The sequence below is a fragment of the Protopterus annectens genome, chromosome 6.part0, assembly GCF_019279795.1.
Source record: "Protopterus annectens isolate FY-2018-M chromosome 6.part0, PAN1.0, whole genome shotgun sequence".
NCBI classification, from domain to species: domain Eukaryota; kingdom Metazoa; phylum Chordata; order Ceratodontiformes; family Protopteridae; genus Protopterus; species Protopterus annectens.
This window is the reverse complement of record NC_056737.1, coordinates 1467532845-1467551286: the sequence shown is the minus strand read 5'-3', so window position 1 is coordinate 1467551286 and position 18442 is coordinate 1467532845. Positions and strand designations below refer to the sequence as shown.

The 18442-nt window shown below is 36.2% G+C and overlaps 1 protein-coding gene across 1 annotated transcript in view; it reads left to right on the top strand.

The window, feature by feature from the left end:
* LRP1B (LDL receptor related protein 1B) overlaps positions 1–18442 on the top strand; it is a gene marked incomplete at its 5' end in the record, with an annotated part of 5941474 nt that overhangs the window by 3395426 nt on the left and 2527606 nt on the right. Inside the window, one exon of the mRNA XM_044073672.1 lies at positions 8849–8974. Coding sequence (XP_043929607.1) covers positions 8849–8974 — 126 coding nt within the window. The remainder of the gene's footprint in view (positions 1–8848; positions 8975–18442) is intronic.

The window sequence follows — 18442 nt, the reverse complement described above, 5'->3', positions numbered from 1 at the left end:
AATTAATAAAATTCAGTAATACACATAATTATCTTCCTAGCTATTGATGCTAGTATACATGGCGGATTGAATTTCTTGCCATTGCTTAGTTTGCTTTTTGCAGAGTTTTTTTTTTTTTTATTTTGCTATTTTACCTGCTGCACATTTTAAGGAAAATCATCAGAAAGTTGTAGATTGCCTTTGAGGTCTACTGATTGAACAGCATTAGCATTGTACTTCTCAGTGTCTTCAGAAAAAAGTCAAAATTTGATTAACTCATTTGTAGTACACAGGATGAAGTAAGCAAAAAAGAAAAAAAAAACATGGAAACAAAATTAATATTTCTAGAAAAAATAACTCCTGTTTTATTTGAAACCTCTGAAGGCAGCAGCAGGTTATATTCATATGCACAATAATAGATTAATTATAAGATTATCTGTAAAAAATACTTCTTAATGCTACACAAGAATAAACAATTTTAAGATTAATAGGAATTTCAAGGTAATTGTCTTGCAATCATTTATATCTTGTCAGTACCCACCATCATGCTGTACCCCTTTTCTCCAGTGAAGGTAGTCCAAAGTAAATTTGTTTGTACCCGTGTTATCATCCAGGTGCTATTTGCAAGATGATAACACACCATGCTGAAGGCAGAGTTTATTCCAGAGATTACTCTCTGTCATGTTTTATTTACCTGCTGGTGAAGAAACTTCTAGAAGTTGTGCAGCCATTTAACATGCAGAGATCCAAGAAAACTATGCCTGTAAGGCAAGACAAAAATGTCCCCCTCAAGAGTAAGTAGAAGGACACTGCTTCCAGCTTCAATGGGTAAATCATTTTTTAACTGTGATCATCTTAGTTTGAAGACCCTGGAGTCTTTCTACCTGCATGATATGTCTATTGATGTACATTTGGAAGGGGAGATTAGTAGCAAATAACTGGCCTAATCAGTATTGAATTTAAAGGAAATATAACGTCTTTAGATATGGCTAATAATACATTGACAGTTAACTGCAATAACCAGAAGGGTTTTCTGACTACTGTTGCACATAATGATCAAAACAGATGGAATTATCGACCTGTTTTCCAATAGCTGCAAACCTCTTAAGGGTTCTAAAGCAATCAGAGGATTAGAAAATGGCTTGGTTCCCTCTCTTTTCACTACAGTATAAGCACTAAAAAACAAAAAACAATATATATATATATATATATATATATATATATATATATATATATATATATATTCAGGGCTTGGGAGAAGAGTGAAGTACAATAGTTTAAGTCAAAATCTGGAACTTAAAACTCAACATGCAGCAGCTCATGGTAAATAAGTGTAAACTAGTTTATTTTCTAATTAAAAGCAGAAAGCAGCTTAGAACCAACAAAACAAGGAACAGGAAAAAATGTTCTATAAAGCAGCATGTAAGGAGTCAACAGTATTGTAAATGAGCTCTTTTGTTCTTTTATTTTACACCAAGAACTTCTCTTGATTTGACTACTGAATCAAGTTTACACATTTAAAAACGTACCAAACAAATCACATGTTCAAAATGGGTCTATATTATATTTTCGAAAGTTTCAGACATGGAACATCATATGGTCGACACCATATGAGCGATGTTTGAAATTTCAAAAATTTAACAAAAAAAAATAAAAATAAACTATACTTACCTAAATGCTGCACCCCCCACACCCCCGCTACTTAAATATTTCTACTCTGAGATCACACTGCATTGAAGTAAATGGAAAATATTCCCGACGGCAATGTCCGTGTTACGTGTGCAATGTTTCATTTCCACCAATCAGGTTTGCTCAATACGTGTTAGCCATTTACAATTTTTGATCACACGATAGGAACCCATTCAAAACAACCAGTCCCCACCACATTCAATTAATCAATGATCAAAGAAATTTGAAGAAACATCACAACTAAAAACTATAACCATAAGAACTTAAATGACTATATAAATAACTATATATATTACGTGTTTATATCACGTTATCAAAAGATGAAAATAGCGAATGCTATTTCATCAAGCCTAAAATATCTAAACCACAGAATATCGAACATTCAGAACAGCAAATTTTTTCCTTGAGAAAAAATTTGCTATTCCGAGACACATACACACAACACAAGCACACCTAAAAAACATCAATACACACACATACACTTATAATCCTACAACTAACCCTACACTAAACTATACATACACTACTATCTATCCACTTACCTTAACCCAAACCCTAACCCTAAGGTCCATCACTATCACACACTCACCTAACCATTGCCCTAACCCTAAGTCACTTAACCCGCACCTAACCCTAACTCACCTAACCCGTGCCCTAACCCTAACTCACCTAACCTGCGCCCTAATCCTAACAACCACACAATCGCACACTTACCTGAACCTGACCCGTAAATCTCCACCACAGCGCTGAAAATAGCGAAGCCACAGAACCTGCCAACCAAATTCTTTCCCTAGGAAAGAATTTGGTGTTCTGCAGCTTCGCTATTTTTAGCGTTCGATTAAAACGGGTCGATATTACAACATTCGAAGTTTTAAAACTTTGATGTTCTGATATAGACCCTATATTACTATATATATTACTATATATCAATAGTTGTTTGTTTAATGTTTTATAAACTCTGTGCTTGCAAATAACATTTTATATTCACACTCTCATTCAGACATGGACAATTATCAGTGTTAAGCCTGATCTGCCATACAGACTCTCTGCACTCTAATAGTGCTTTGTAGTTGCCACAGAAGTCTTTCATTTCCACTGAGTACAGAACAAAAAAATCTATATTTCTTAAAATTATTACACCGTAGAGAATGTCTTGTCCCCTTTTCTAATCACTAGTGAATGTTCTTAATTCTGCATGCCAGCTTCCTTATTGCCCATGTTTAAATTACTCAAAAAATGCTTGTGGTGTTGGAAATAATGTGGCACAGCTTACATTCACCGCATTTAAAAGTCCGAAAGGTACCATGATTCATATTCTTAGGGACAGTGTGTCTTTCTAGGGTGGATCTAATGCAATTAGTTCACTTATAAGTGAACAAGGGATAATCACCTATAATCTTAGCTAAATCCTCATTACCTAAAATAGTCTTCCAGTTATCCTGCAAGATATTTCTAATGATGGAGATGTCAGGGGTATTGGGAGTGGAAAAGCACCCCTATAGCCAATGGACAAACTAGAATGGGGGGGGGGTGTATCTTCTCTGGCTAAAGAATATAACGTTTGACCTTTATCAAGGATTGGTCTTTCCTTACCAGTACATAACAAATGGATCTCACAAATAATGTTAACCAGCAAATTATTATCATAGGCTCAAGCCATGAAAAAACATTTCTATATCTCTGTTTCTTTTGCAAAAAAAAAAAAAACTCTTCATTGCTTGTTAATCTTCTAAGTCTTATAAACTGTCCTTCACCACTACTTTTTTGAGTGGTATGAATGCTGACTATGCCTGTGTAAACAGTTATTTACAAAGGTCTTTTTTCTGTAAATCTTGCTCTCGATATGATGGCCACATGGATCAAAAGAAAGATTTACATCCAAAAAATGTATGCATCTTCCAAAGCCACTGATTGTGAATTTCAAAAAGAAGGTGGTGAAATTAAACCATTCTCGTAGTTCACCAAATTTACTTTCAAAGCCCATCCATAAACTAAAGAAGTCATTAATAAACCTCCTATAAAACATCACTTTTTGGAATAAACTGTGGGATTTAAAGTATTTTTGGTCTCACCACCATGACATCACAAGGGAAGCCGCGGTGGTGCAGCGGTAGCATTATTGCCTCACAGCAAGAGGTTCTCCCATTCGATTCTTGGCTGGAGCGTCTTCTGTGTGGAGTCTGCATGCATGGTCGAGTGGTGTTCAAAAGACATGCGTGAATGGGCGTGCCTTCATTGAAGGTTGGGCGTTAGGCTGGCACCTCGGCACCGTAAAAATCAACTGCCAATCATAGGCGGACCGGAGTTCCACTGTGGCAACTCCTAACTGGGAAAAGCTGAAAGAAGAAGAACAACCTTGACATGACAAGGTTGTCAAAAACAGGGGCCACCCTTGCCCCCAATGCAACCCCAAACCTTTGTTTGTAGCATTTTCCAGCAAAAGAAAATTGTTATTATTGAAAATGATCTTAAGTAAGAAGTACACTGTATTAATCAAAGCATTACTAAAATCAGTAAACCTCGATAAATAATTCTTAATGAATTCAATGCCTGTCTCCCTTTCAATGTTTGTAATACAGGGAGGTTACAGCCATTGATCCAAATGAAAATTTTTCAGCAGGTGTCTGGATGTCTTCCAAAGGTTCTAGGAGATGCCAAGAGTTCTTGAGACAGAACTCTAATTTTTATACAATAGGGTTCAGAATGTAGACAAGATAAACTGAGATAGGTTCAGTCTGATAGTTGTCAGCAGTCACTACTGGTCTAAATGGAGGCTTTAATCAATTTTTATGAAGTTTGGAATTCCAAATATTCCTGCCACATTTGGTAGCTCAATGTGAAGAAATATAACTGTTTCATGATTGATATTCTCTTGACTGAATAAGTCATTCAGCTGCTCCTCGATAGTTGAAAAACATTTCTTGATGTCACACACTTTAATATCCTCACAGGTAGTATTGTCTTGGAGCATTTCTAATATGGAAGCATTGTATTTGTCACTGTCCATAACCGTGACCATGTCACCTTTATCTGCTTTCATGAACTTTATGTCCCTGTTATTAGATAGTTCCTTAAGGGTCAGTCTCTCTTCAACTGATTATATTTCCTTGTTTTTTTTACCCAAACTCTTTCTCAAATCCTCCTCACAAGAATCATGGAACACTTGTAAGGTGCCATGAAGTCAGGGATTATATGTGCTTTTTTAGATAAAGCAAGTATTCTAAGAAGTGAACGGAGATGCATCCTGTAAAATACAGTGAAATTTCAGCTTGCTGAGATATAGTTTAAAATCAATCAGTACCTTAGTGAGTTTTGTAAAATACAGTGAAGCTTCAGCTTGCTGAGATATAGTTTAAAATCAGTCAGTACCTCAGTGAGTTTTGCTGGCTGTGCTGGAGTGAATGAAAAGCCTTTGAATAATACTGATATGTGTTGTTCTTCCAAACTAAAGTTTTTGAGGTTTAGAATTTCTGTACCATGGTTCAGATTTTGCTTGTTTCTGCCCCTTCCCCTGCCCAGTCTTCTCTCTTTGTTACTCCACTTCAGATTGTTTCTCTTCACTGGTAGATGTACTAAAAAGGCACAGGTGAAAGAAGAGGGGGCAGATTCTGAGGGCTATTTCCAGAATCAGGAAAATGATTTGAGGTGCTCTGAATATGTGTATGTATGCTCTCACTAGTCTCCCAGTATTTTGTTTCCCTTATTCACTTTTAATGGATAAGTTGTACCTGATTTATAAGCATTTAAGTCCATTTGATTTTATTCTGCTTTCTGTTAATGATGGTGGCTATTAATTGATTTGCTTTAGCCAATATACCCGCATACAGGTTAGAAAACTGAGGAAAGCAGTACTTTTTATTTTAATTTTGACATTCATCTCACATAAATCTGTTTCAAGATTGCTTGATCTATTTTACTAATCAGCAACAAGCAGCTTCAGTAAGGATAAACCACATTCATTAAACAGCTTAACCAGGTCTTAAAACAAATTGTCATTTTGTGATAAACCATTACGGGAATTCAAACACCCTCAGTCCAAAAGGCACTATGCCTAACCAGATACACTCTTCCAAGTAAAGAATTTCTTATCACCAGTTTTTGAATTTAATGACCAAGTACTCTAACAAAACAAGATCTGTTTTTATAACTGTCAGCAGTGTTGTAAATGATGAGACTCACTAGAGTATTTGAATTTCCTTGCATGGTATTGTCTTCATTTAGAACAGTAAAAGAGTTGTTTATTTTTTGAACTACAAACTCTAGTATATCGTCAGTACCTCAAAATGATGGTCCTGTGGATGGTGCATGAAGATAATTCTGACTTCTTGTGTACATTCTATGGCAAACAATCCTTGGAAGTGGTTAGCACAGATGAAAGAGATGTTGATGGAACAGCAGGATTCCTTGATTTAAAACCTTCCAAAAGGCCACATACATCTGAAACTGCAGATGTATGTCTCTATGTAGCAAAATAAATTCCTAGGGTACATGATGAATAGGCAAGTCCAAGTTTGCATCAAAGCTGGAAGACTCCCCAGACATTCTGCTTTTGCCACAAACAAGATAAATCAAAGTAAAAACAGCTTAGAAGCAATAAAGCAAGGAATAGGAAAAATAGTTCTATAAAGCAGCACATAAGGAGTCAACAGTATTAGTAGTAGTGGTAAAGCTTTCACAGTTCACTACTTCTGCTTCTAATTCACCTTTCCAGACCTCAGCAAGTTGTATCAAACAATAAATGAGTCATTCCTCATAATACGATACTGTACTGGTGAAGAACATAAAAAGTGCCGCAGATCATAAGTACCGTAACTCTCATTCCTTTGTAGTGAAGAAAGTCATACAGAACATAAGACACATGACTTCTCCAGATTAGAAGTTGCAGATATCAGACGCAGTGCAAAATTTCATCTGCAAAGGAGATTTGTTAGATCATGTCCATTAATGTACTGACAAGTTTGGAAAATAATTATGTACACTATTAGAAATTGATTCATAGATGTTCTATTGGAAGTAGGGTCCCGAAACTGATGAATATGTATTTGCTTTGTGGTGTTAAACTATTATTAATTATGAAATGTATTATATATTTAGTATACTCAGGCAGTGTACCCTTAAACTGTTCATGCATACTGAAACAGACCTGGATTTTTTTCTAATTTTCAGTGTAGTATATACCTTATTATCAATGTTTCCTTCAATTCCAAACTTCTGCACATATGGCGAGGTGCAACGACCAAAATAGAATCCAATAGAAAAAAGCAAAAATGTCAGGAAATGTGATGCAGGATAAGGGAGAATGTTTAACCATGGATGATAATTTTGGATTTATCTAAATTCATAAGCATTCAAAAAATGAATGAAAACACCATAGGTTTTTGTAAAATGTCAACCAATTACCAGTCCACATGCACAGCAACCAAAGTGCAAGACCAAAAAAAGAAAACATATCATTGAGCTTTCTTGTACCAATAATACTGAGAACTTCATCCTTAGGTTTCATTGCAAAATATGTGTCTTATATAAGCGTATTTAAACTACGCAGCAAGTATGTGGCAAACTAAGTCAATATTGAAGCATTTGACTTTGATCCACTTTACATCTTGCAGCATACATTTGCATCCACATCAGTGACTTTTATAAAATAAAAATAAAATCAAAACACTATTGTTCATATAGCTGCACCCTAATGCATGAGCAGTACTAAAGATGATATACATAACTGTGGCAGCTCTCTGCCAGATGCTGTGTGGCAAAGTGTTGCTCGACACCGCCTGCGAGAGTCAAGAGTACTGTCTGGAGTCTACATGTACAATGAACATTTTATTAATGTTACATTCTGTTATCTTGGTCTATTAAAATGTCACAAATTATTTAATTATTTTCTGTACTTAATGTTTCTTGCATAAGTGCTTATTACTTGCACCACTTATTTTATATATATATATATATATATATATATATATATATATATATATATATATATATATAGACACAGAGAGAGAGAGAAAGGTTTTCTGCCAGCAGAACTACCTTACTTAGTTACTTCTTTATTGTAGCTGTTCTCAGTCATTCAGTTGGTCCCTCAAGGCTTTGGTAAACCCTTACCTAGGCTGATGGTGGTGCAACTCTTGTTTTTTTTCTTTCTGCATTATTCTACAGCATCGCTCATGTGGACATTTGGCATATTCTACACAATGAAATGTTAACTGCTTCAGGCAGAGCATAGGTTACCCAAATATGCATCTGCATATTGCACTTCTTAATGGTTGCTATAGTATGCATCACAACTGTTAGTACATGTTTTACTTTCTTTTTGAACATGCCTTTCTGCACCAAAATGTATAGCAGCTAGCTAGCCGAGAATAGAATCAGGCTTCCAGCTAAAGAAACTCTTGTTCTTTGAACCCTCTGTCTAGTGTGCTATGCTACTCGGAATCACCCAGTGTTTTTCCCCTACCCTCATTAAAAAAGTTTTCACAGTAATAGTGAGAACAGCTTTCTGTTTCCCATTGCTGGCTCTTAGATACATTAACTGCTAATTAAATCTAGACCCCAAGCTTTGAAATTAGATGCCATGCACAGCTGGCACTAAGCAGAGACAAAGCATATCAAAAAGTCAGTATAATACAGACATTCACAATTAATTAACCTCAGATTATAATCACAATATCTCTTTATTGCATAAATTCAATACACAGCCATAATCACAGCCATAATCTTGGATACTTAACAGCATAATTAGAGATTTGGTGGAACATAACTATATACATAAATAACTATAAAAATAGAAAGAGGAGTCTGCAAGTCACACCCTGCAAACAGAACATAATACTTATAATTGAGACTTAATAAAACATTACTTCATGGACAGAGTGGTAAATGCATTGAGCCAGTTGCCTGTGAGGAGAAAGAATAGTACAATTCCTTCAAGAGGAAATGTTTTGTGTGTATGTGAATGGGAGGAAACTGGGAACAAGGGTACCTACAGAGTTCTTGCTGTACACATGAAACATGCTGCATTCACATTTAATCTCTTGTTCACAAGCATATGCATATGCAAAGGTATGTATGTATGCAGATGCCACCTTCCTAATGTAGTGTTCTGACAGTACTTTAATGATAAGCATTCTGAAATATGTATCTTCATGTGTAATAATTGTATTGTCTTCTGAATTAGGTGAACTCTCTCCATGTGCTGTGAAGAATGGAGGATGCCAGGACTTGTGTCTTCTCACTGCTGATGGTCAAGTGAATTGCTCTTGTCGAGGAAATCAAATCCTGCTAGACAGCAACAGATGTGTTGGTATGCAACTGCATATTTAATAGAACAAAATATAAAGTTGTATTTTGCACCAGCAAACGTATACTGCATAGATTGGCATTTTGTTTTTCTTTTGTTTTTCCACAGATTTTATTAATTTTATGGCATATAGAACTATGCATATCAAAGAAGTAGAAGAACAGTTACACATTTCAAATAAGTAACATTAATACAATGTAGTTATGCATGGGGTGTAATCATGAATTCCATTTTGTTCTCACAGATGCTTATTACTGCCCCAAACCTTACCTGGCATTTAAAAAAATGGTCATTTAACTCAAGCTTTAGCCCCCTCAACTTAATATGTATAATATTTTCAGCTGGACAATCAAAAATTGTTTGCGATCCTCTTTGTAAGCAAGATATATATATATATATATATATATATATATATATATATATATATATGTGTGTGTGTGTGTGATAAAGGCACTAAACTAGATGCTGTAGATATAATATGACTTGATAAAGCCCAGTGTTTTTATCATGCACAGAAAAACTTGGCTACATCCTTGTTATGAACAACTTTAAAATGATATGTACCCTTTATTCTACTATTTTATCTACTAGCGAAAAAACTGTAAGCATGTGCTCTGAACAAAACAATGTGGAAAAATGCTACATGTCTATAGCTGCTGCAGTAACATTAGTAAGTTATGGTCAGTTAGCTGCTAGTCCAAAAACAGAAGCTATGTCGAATGCATCTGTATTTCAGAGCAGACATAATCAAGTATACCCCATGCTGAGCACTCCAACATGTCTTTTAGGGAGGGCTTTGTTGTTATCTGCAAGGATTTCCTTTTAGAATGTTCCTTGGGTCTTCCCTTTATGAAACTTGGGAGACATGATCACAGTGGCAAGAAAAAGATTACAAGACACAGAGTAGTTGGAAAAAAAGACTGACTTATCAGAAAAATAACAGGTCTGATAAAATATACTAGAGCTGTAGGATGACTCACAGACTTACTGGCAGCCTCAAAAAGCCCAGAGGCCATTGGCATGATGCTAGTCAAACTTAACGATGGCAAATTCCCACACATCTGCATCTTATAACTGCCTCCCTGTTCCCATTCCTTATGTTATCTAGGACCTAATTTACTAGCTTTGGAGAATAAGAACAAGAGATTAAGGATACAATATTCCTGGCTATGCAAAATCTTTCAGATTGCAGAAAAAACATAATGGTTACTCCACACAAAGAAACCCATCAGTCCTTGTGCCGGAGCAAACAACAAAGATAAGTGAAAATTTACCCTTATAAGAGGCCAGATTAGAAAGCTTTTAATAATAATAAAAAGAAATTAAATAAAATAAAACCAGGTACAGTTTGTTCAGAGAAGTAAAACAGTACAGTCTTATTTAAATATGCATAGCTACCTTGTGCTTAAGGGGCCATTTTTTATGGACTGCTTTAAAATTCAGATACTTTCTTAGACAAGGTTAAACAATATCATTAAGAATAACTTTTTACTATATCCTTTACCATCAAAAAGTCTTGTCGCTACTCTATTTTTGAAGAAAATTGTTATTAATTTGTTTGTTTGTTTGTTTGTTTGATATTTGTTGATCGGGTTGGTCCATCTGGGCTAAGGCCCTTTTTCAGTGGAGACCCGGGGAGAAAAGCTCCATGATTACAAAAATATGTACAGTTTACAAAAAAAGGAAAAATTGTTTCTAGTACATGAAGAAGAGTATTTAACAATGGACAGCAAGTATACAATAACAATACTGGTAACAGTTAACATCCTTTGGAAAACTGTACAGTGAGTATGCAATTTCAAAACAGATTGCAGTTAACCTACACTGATGGCTAAATATGTTTGTTCAGGTAGGTTGACTAGGAGAGATTGGAAATGGAAGTAGAAGGAAAAGAGTGGGGAGTGTGAGGGGAGCAGTAACGAGTAGCGGGATACGAGTGCAGAGTAAGTATGTGGAATATTCTACTGAGTAGGGAAAGGTTTTATCAGGGGGAGAAGGGAGGGGGAGTTAGGAAGGTAGAGTTGGGTCAGAAAGAAAGAATTGAGGGGGGTAAGGAAGGTGTAGTAGGGTTGGAGAGAAAGCAGTGGGAGATAGGTCTAGAGAGGTGGGTTAGTCGGGGGGCTGGTAACAAAGGCAACGTTTATTTAAGCTAAGGTGATTTTTCACTGACTTTTTGAACAGGAGTTTGGAAGAAGTGTTTTGTATGTCCAGTGGGAGTTTATTCCAGTGTTTGGCTGGGTAATAGCTATACAGGCTATTGCCAATGTTGAGTCTGGGTTTGGTTGTGGTCAGTAGGTATTGGTCAGAGCTCCGGAGTGTCCTGGTTGGGGTATATGTTGAGATGATGGGTGATAAGGCAGGGCAGAAAGTGGGCTGGTAGAGAATGGAATGGATTATCTGGAGCTGGGAGAGAGTAAGGTTGTGAGGGAGCTCTAACCATTTAAGTTTTTGTAAAGCAAGACAGTGGGGAGAGGAGCAAGGAAGTTCAGCAGCAAATTCTGTTACTTTGTTCAAGGTGGAATCGAGTTTGGCCATAAGAGAGGTTTGCAGGTTGGTGAGAATCTGAGAGCCATAGAGCAGGATTGGAAGAAGGTAGGCATGTGATAGAGTAGTTTTTGCATGAGAGGAAAGAAAGGTTTTGTTTCTGGACAGGAGGCCTAGTTTCTGGTGGGTTTTCTTGATGTTATTTAGTATATGCAGGTCAAATTTTAGTTGGTCATCAATGATGACCCAAGTAGTTTAGTGTGATTGTCCACCATGATAGGTGTGATGTTATGGGAGGACATTGAGACATTTTGCTTCAACTGTGTCATGGTCTTTGGCAGAAAGAGAAAAAGGTTGGTCTTTTTTGGGTTTAGGATTAGCTGATTTTGGTTGAGCCAGGTCTCAACAGATAGGAAGGATTCTTGAGTCTTAGACTGGAGTATGGGTAGTGTGTCTGCAACGGTGATGACAGTGGAGTCATCAGCGTATTGCATTAGGGAAGAGTGTGGGGTAGAGCTGGCTAATTAATTGGTAAAAATGTTGAAAAGCAGTGGCCCTAGGATTGAGCCTTGGGGAACTCCCATAAGTACTGGAAGTTCTGGGGAGATGGCTGAATCCCATTTGACAGATTGGGAGCGGTTACAAATGTAGCTAGAAAACCAGGTGATAGTGGCAGGGGAAAGGTTTAGGTGGGAGTGTTTCTCTAAGATTAGTGGATGGTGGACAGTATAAATGCTTTTGATAGGTCAAGAAAGAGACAAGATACTAGTTTATTTTGTTCTCTAGCTTGAGCAATGCTATTAATGAATGAGATGAGTGCTGTGGAGGTGCTATGGCCAGGTCAGAAACCGTGTTGTGTAGGGGTGAGTAAGTTGGCTTTGGTGAGGTGCTGGAGAATCCGTTTATGTACACATTTTTCAAGGAGCTTGGATAGGGGAGATAGTATTGCAATAGGCCTATAATTAGTTAGTTCAGTGGAGTTACCTCCTTTGTGAATGGGTATAGTGTAAAATTTCTTCCAGATGACTGGGACTGTTGCTTCAGTGATGGATCTGTTTATGAGGATAGATACGGGTAGGGCAATGGAGCTAGCAGCAAGTTGCAGAAAAAGTGGAGGGAGACATCTATGGAGGGAGAGCAAGGTTTGAGCTTAAGGAGCAGTGATTTTATATAAGTGGTAGGGACTGTTTGTAGGTTGAAGGTGGGTGTGGGGTTAACTTGATTTGGGGGGGAGGAATATTTTACATAGATATATATATATATATATATATACACACACACACACACACATACACACACACAGGAAGAAAGTCAACATCACATACTGTTATATAGTGTTAGGAATACAAGGAATCATCAAGGTAGTCTTATGCAGTTAACACATTAAGGGTCTTGTTATCTCAGTAGCAATATGACAAAGCACTCCCACCCACTATAGATCTTATTCTGTTCCCTTCTTTTTCAGTTTTACATAGTTTTTCTCAAAATTAAGAATACTTTGAATGTAGGAACTGAGTTAATTTTCCAGTTTTTTTAATCATCTTTCTAGCTACTTCCAGTAAACTCCAGAAGATTTTTTTTTTTTTGGGGGGGGGGGGGGGGCTTTTACAGATACAAGAATTAGAACATTCATTAGTATTGATCTAGTTAAAGAACAATTATCAGATCGTAACCCCTTAAAGAACATACTTATCTCTTCCCAATATATATTTTTTTCAACAAAATGAAGAACTCATTTTACTAAATTTAGAAATTGTATAGGGAGTAACAAACATTTTATGTATATATTTCCACATAAAAACCTTTTTAGAATAAACTTGAAAAAGTTTGACTATCTAATTTAAGTAATAAAGTTATTATTATTATGTCTGTTGTATGCATTAGTCTATTCTTTGGTGATGTTAAGCTCACAACTGTGTGAGTGGTCTCAATTTTTGGGGGGCATGTCACCGTGTTGATATATATATATATATATATATATATATATATATATATATATATATATATATATACCCAATGTTTATACCTGGCACTTCGATTTATGTGAAGGCTGGCATGGTAGTTGGTGGAGTGAAGTATGGGAGTAGTGAGGTATTCATTTCCTACTGAAATGTATTATATATGATGATATCGGGGCACTATAGTGATATATATTATTTAGGAGTTAGTAGACTTGAATATTATGTGCTATGATATTTCATGAGAATGCTCTGTCCACTATATATGAAACAAGGGTATGATGTAATGTTCTGGTTTTAAATGCTGAACAAGTACATTAGTTAAGAGGGAGACAACAAGGTGGTTAGACCTGTTGCTCTAAGGTGATGGAATGTTATAAAAATGTTTAAAAATGTGTTTAGAGTCATACTACATATGAAAATGGAAGACAGCCGATATACATATAACTGCTGAATTTTAAAGAGTGGCATGTTGCTTTAAATTTTATCGTAGTCACGTAGATACGTCACTACGTTTTATGAAAAGGATTGATTCTGTAGTTGCAAGTGATGATTACAAGCACCTGTGGATACGTTTTAAAATAGTGAGTATATATATGAAATGCATTTTATTGTTTGTTTGTATGGTCTGAAGAAGCCACTTGAATAGTGGTGAAAGTGCTAACCTTATTAAAAGCTGCTTGTTCTTTTTTTAATATCACAGAGTTGTTTGTTTATGAGTGAGGATACTGTGCTTTGTTCCACTGTACTTTTATTCATTGTTGGGATACTTGTCTCTGTTTTTTACAGTGGTCCGTTTGTCCATTGGGTGGTTTGTTTTGCTTTTACTACTTGGTGTTTGATTACCCATGGAAGCATGGCTGAAGGTTTAATGTGAGACACTATAGAGTTGGATTATAATCCATTGGAACTGTTGAGAATACAGAAACATGTTGGACTAATGAAGGTACTAACAACTGAGAACAACTTTTTACTTATGGATCATTCTAGTGAGGCTGATGCTACAAGCAAAGAGAAACCTAGCTATGATGTCAATCGTATGCATTCAATTGTAAATGGAATAGAAGATGATTTATATAAACTAAAAAGGTTGGAGCTCCAGAGGTTCCCCTTCGAAGCATGCTTGCAATTTTGCATAGTGCATCGTGGCCTCAGAGTGTTGAAGATGCCAGCATATGGCACACATTACCCTGATTTACTGGCCAGGTGGCAGGATATTAATCTGGAAACCAGTATGAGCTACATGAAGCTCATGAATGATTATTTTAGACCTGAAGAGGATCAACTGAGGGAGAAGGTGGACATAGAACATGAGGCTCTATATAGAGTTTCCTGTGGAAACAGTAGATCTTGTGTTGGGGAAAGTAACTGACAACATCTCAGCATATGAACAGAGGTTACTGGTGCAAAAGAGAAAGAATTTAGAAAGAGATTTTGTGGATTTCCATCAAGGCCATGTATTTTTATGGCTGAGGACTGATAATTCTAATCAGCCAATATTACCAGCTGAGAATTCAGAAGTGAGAGAACTGCAGAATGACATGAATAATGAAAATGATAAAGCATCTACGTCTAAACAGAGTCCATATCCACATGTACTGTTGGGAGGGGCTTATATTGTGCTTGATACATAGGTTATGACCCACACCCCTGTATCCAACTCTGAGAGTCAACTAGCAGAGATGACGAATGAGATACCACCAGCACAGGGAATAGTGCATAGAAAAATCAATGCCAAAACATCATCCCAGGTTTTTATGAAGCTTCCCCTACCTATCTGACAATAGAGAGGAAGGGAACAGCAGAGATCGAGGAGTTGTGTGAGAATGAAGAGGAAGGAGCAGTTTCAGTCAGAGGACTATCCAACTATAAAGATGATGTGGAACCAGGTAGGTCATTAATCTGGAATATTTCCAAGAGGGTTTTGATTAAGGAAGAAGAATCTGTAATCAACAAAGGATTATCATTTATACCAGCACAGAGTTCTGATTTGTCAGATGCATTCACAGACATGAAATTGTTTGTTAGGAGTGCCATGCTTAGAATGTGTGTATCTAATGAGCCAATAGGCTCTAAGGTCAGTAACTGTTATAGGAAATATAGTAGTTATGTTCTGATTAATTACCCTATTTTGGATGCATTTAGTAAGATATGTGAAGACAAAATTTATGACACATTGCTAAAAGAGCAAAGGGGCAACATATATCATAACATGACCAGGGATGAATGTGCGGCACTAAAGTTATTGCAAGCTGATAATCAGATAGTGTTGCATCCAGCGGAAAAAGGAGGCATGACAGTTATAATGGATAAGAAATTCTATGTAGATTCCATGAAAAATATGTTGGCTGATCGTAATACATATAAAATACCTAGTTATAGACAAGTTGAGAGCATGATCAGGGATATACACCTGAGATTGAACAACTGCCTCATTTCATTTACTATTACAGTGGAATTAAAAAAATATTTGTAAGTTATTCATCCTGTTGTTCCTTTGCTACAAGGTATGCCAAAAATTCATAAGAATCCAGTCAACCCACCCTTCAGACCCATTGTGTCAGGGAGGGGTTGGATGACTGAACCCTTTTCATTGTTCATTGAGAGACATGTCAGACCCATTTTGGACAAGACTGAAGTGGTTTTGAGAGACACCAAACAACTATTACAGGATTTATACTTGTTTACTGAGAATATGGATACATCCAGAGATTTTCCATTTTTGACACTTGATATAGTATCCCTGTTTACTGTTATACCTAATGAGCAGAGCCTGAAGTATCTGAAAAAATTCTTAGTGACATATAGTCAATATAACATTTTGTTAATAGATCTTATATGTTACTTTATTAGGATAATACTGGAGAACAATGTTTTTGTGTTTGGGGATGCCTACTACCTTCAATGTGATGGCGTGGCTATGGGCACTAGTTGTGCTAATAGCTACACCAATGAGGTGTTAGTAACATGGGAAATGGAAAATGTGTTCAATAGCAATCTGTTCAAGCAGAATGTTCTGTTATATCATCGGTTTGCGGACAATGTACTTATTGTTTGATCAGGTGAAGTAATTACAGTTAATCAGTTCATAGAACTATTACAAAATAGTACTGACTTTCTAGAATTCACGTCACATCATTCAAGTGATCAGGATGAATATTTGGATGTTAAAATAGTTAAGTCAAGAGAAAGGAAATTTAGTACTATTGTGTATAGGAAAGAATGCTATAGGAACACCCTCCTGCATAGTTCTAGTATGTACCCCAGACACATTTTTAATAATTTCTTAAAGGGCCAAGGGATGCGAGTATCAAGACTGAATAATGTAGATGATAGATTTGAACAAGAACTAGTAATGCTGGGTGATAACCTATCTCAGAGGGGAAACAACAGAAAACATATTGAGGATACGTTTAAGGAAGTGAAGGAGATGAAAAAAGGAAGGGCTCAGCCCTACTTTTCATCTAGAGATTTTGTTAATAATGTAGACCAGACGAGGAATACACATGATAGAAGGGAAGTTCATGTATCCTTGGCCTATACCAGGGATGCTTGGAAGGTCAGGGAAATCACTGGCAGGCATTGGCCTTTGCTAATGACTGATGATAAGATCAAGAAGATAGTTGGTGAAAGACCTAGGTTCTCTTATAAGAACAGGAAGAACCTTAGACAGATGCTTTGTTATCCAAAACTGGATGATGTGATAGAGGTGAGGAGGGGGGCTACTGCATGTGGCCACTGCAATCAATGCACTAGTATTAGACTTAGCGATAGCTTTATCCATCCAGATACTGGCTAATATTATAAGTTGGAAGTGAAGGCGAGCTGTGATACAAAAAATGTGATTTATTTGGCCTATTGCGATTGTTGCTCCCACTTTTAAGTGAGGAGGACTAACCGCACCTTAAGGCAAAGAATTAGGGAACATAATAATAGCATTAGATTGCAGGATGGTCTGAGTGCCCTGTCTAGATATTCACAGACGACCAATCAGAGACATCAGTTCATGTTTTCAGTATTGGATAGGGTTGATATGAGCATCAGATTGGGAGACATAAAAAACAGAACTGAGAGGTCTGAACTTAGATGGATCCTGAAATTAAGAGCAGACATAGGATATGGTCTTAATGGTAAAGTTTCCATTAAGCCTGTCCTGGATGCTAGGGATTACCTAGGATATGACTGTGTAATGTCCAACATGGGTTTTAAGTTTTATGTATTAGTGTAAAGGGATGTAGATGTGAACACATAGCAAGTCTGGTGTATGATTATGCACAATTGTGCATGTATCAGGGTCATTTATGGGCATTCATGTAGCTTCCTGCATACAACAGAATAGGGTAGTCCAGCCGATATGATGTGTTGATTTTTACTTGATGATTGAGTTTTTTGTTGCAGCTTTAATAGTGTTTATGTATCTCATTCTCTATCTTTAGGTAATGCTGATAATTTATTAGTTCCTACATCTCCAAGATGCTTGGTTTAGCTGCTTTATTGTTTGTATGTATAGATATATTCCATACTATGTGCCGGCTATTCATGAATCTCCAAGATGTTTAGTTTTGCTTCTTGATCGCGTGTATGCACAGATAAATACCGTACTATATGCTGGTTATTTATAAATGAGATGAGAATTTATTGGTGGTATGAAAAAACATATAATTATTAATACTATTATAATTAACAGTACTATATCTGTTATATGAATTATTGCAATTTTAATAATGTTTATGTGTTCTGTTTTTTATTATTAGGCAATGTTGCTGATTTATTTGTCCTTACGTTTCCAGATGTTTGGTTTTGCTGCTCGATCATTTGAATACATAGATAAATATAGTACTATATGCCACTTATTTATGAATGAGATGAGAGTTTATTGGTGCTATAAAAAACAATATAATTATTAATTTTGGGAGTTTTATAATTTAGCATATTGTTAGTATTATTGAGTAGACAGAGTTGTAGGTATTTGTCCCCCATGCATGCAAGCATGATATATGAAGTGAAAGTAGATGAACATTATTATGTC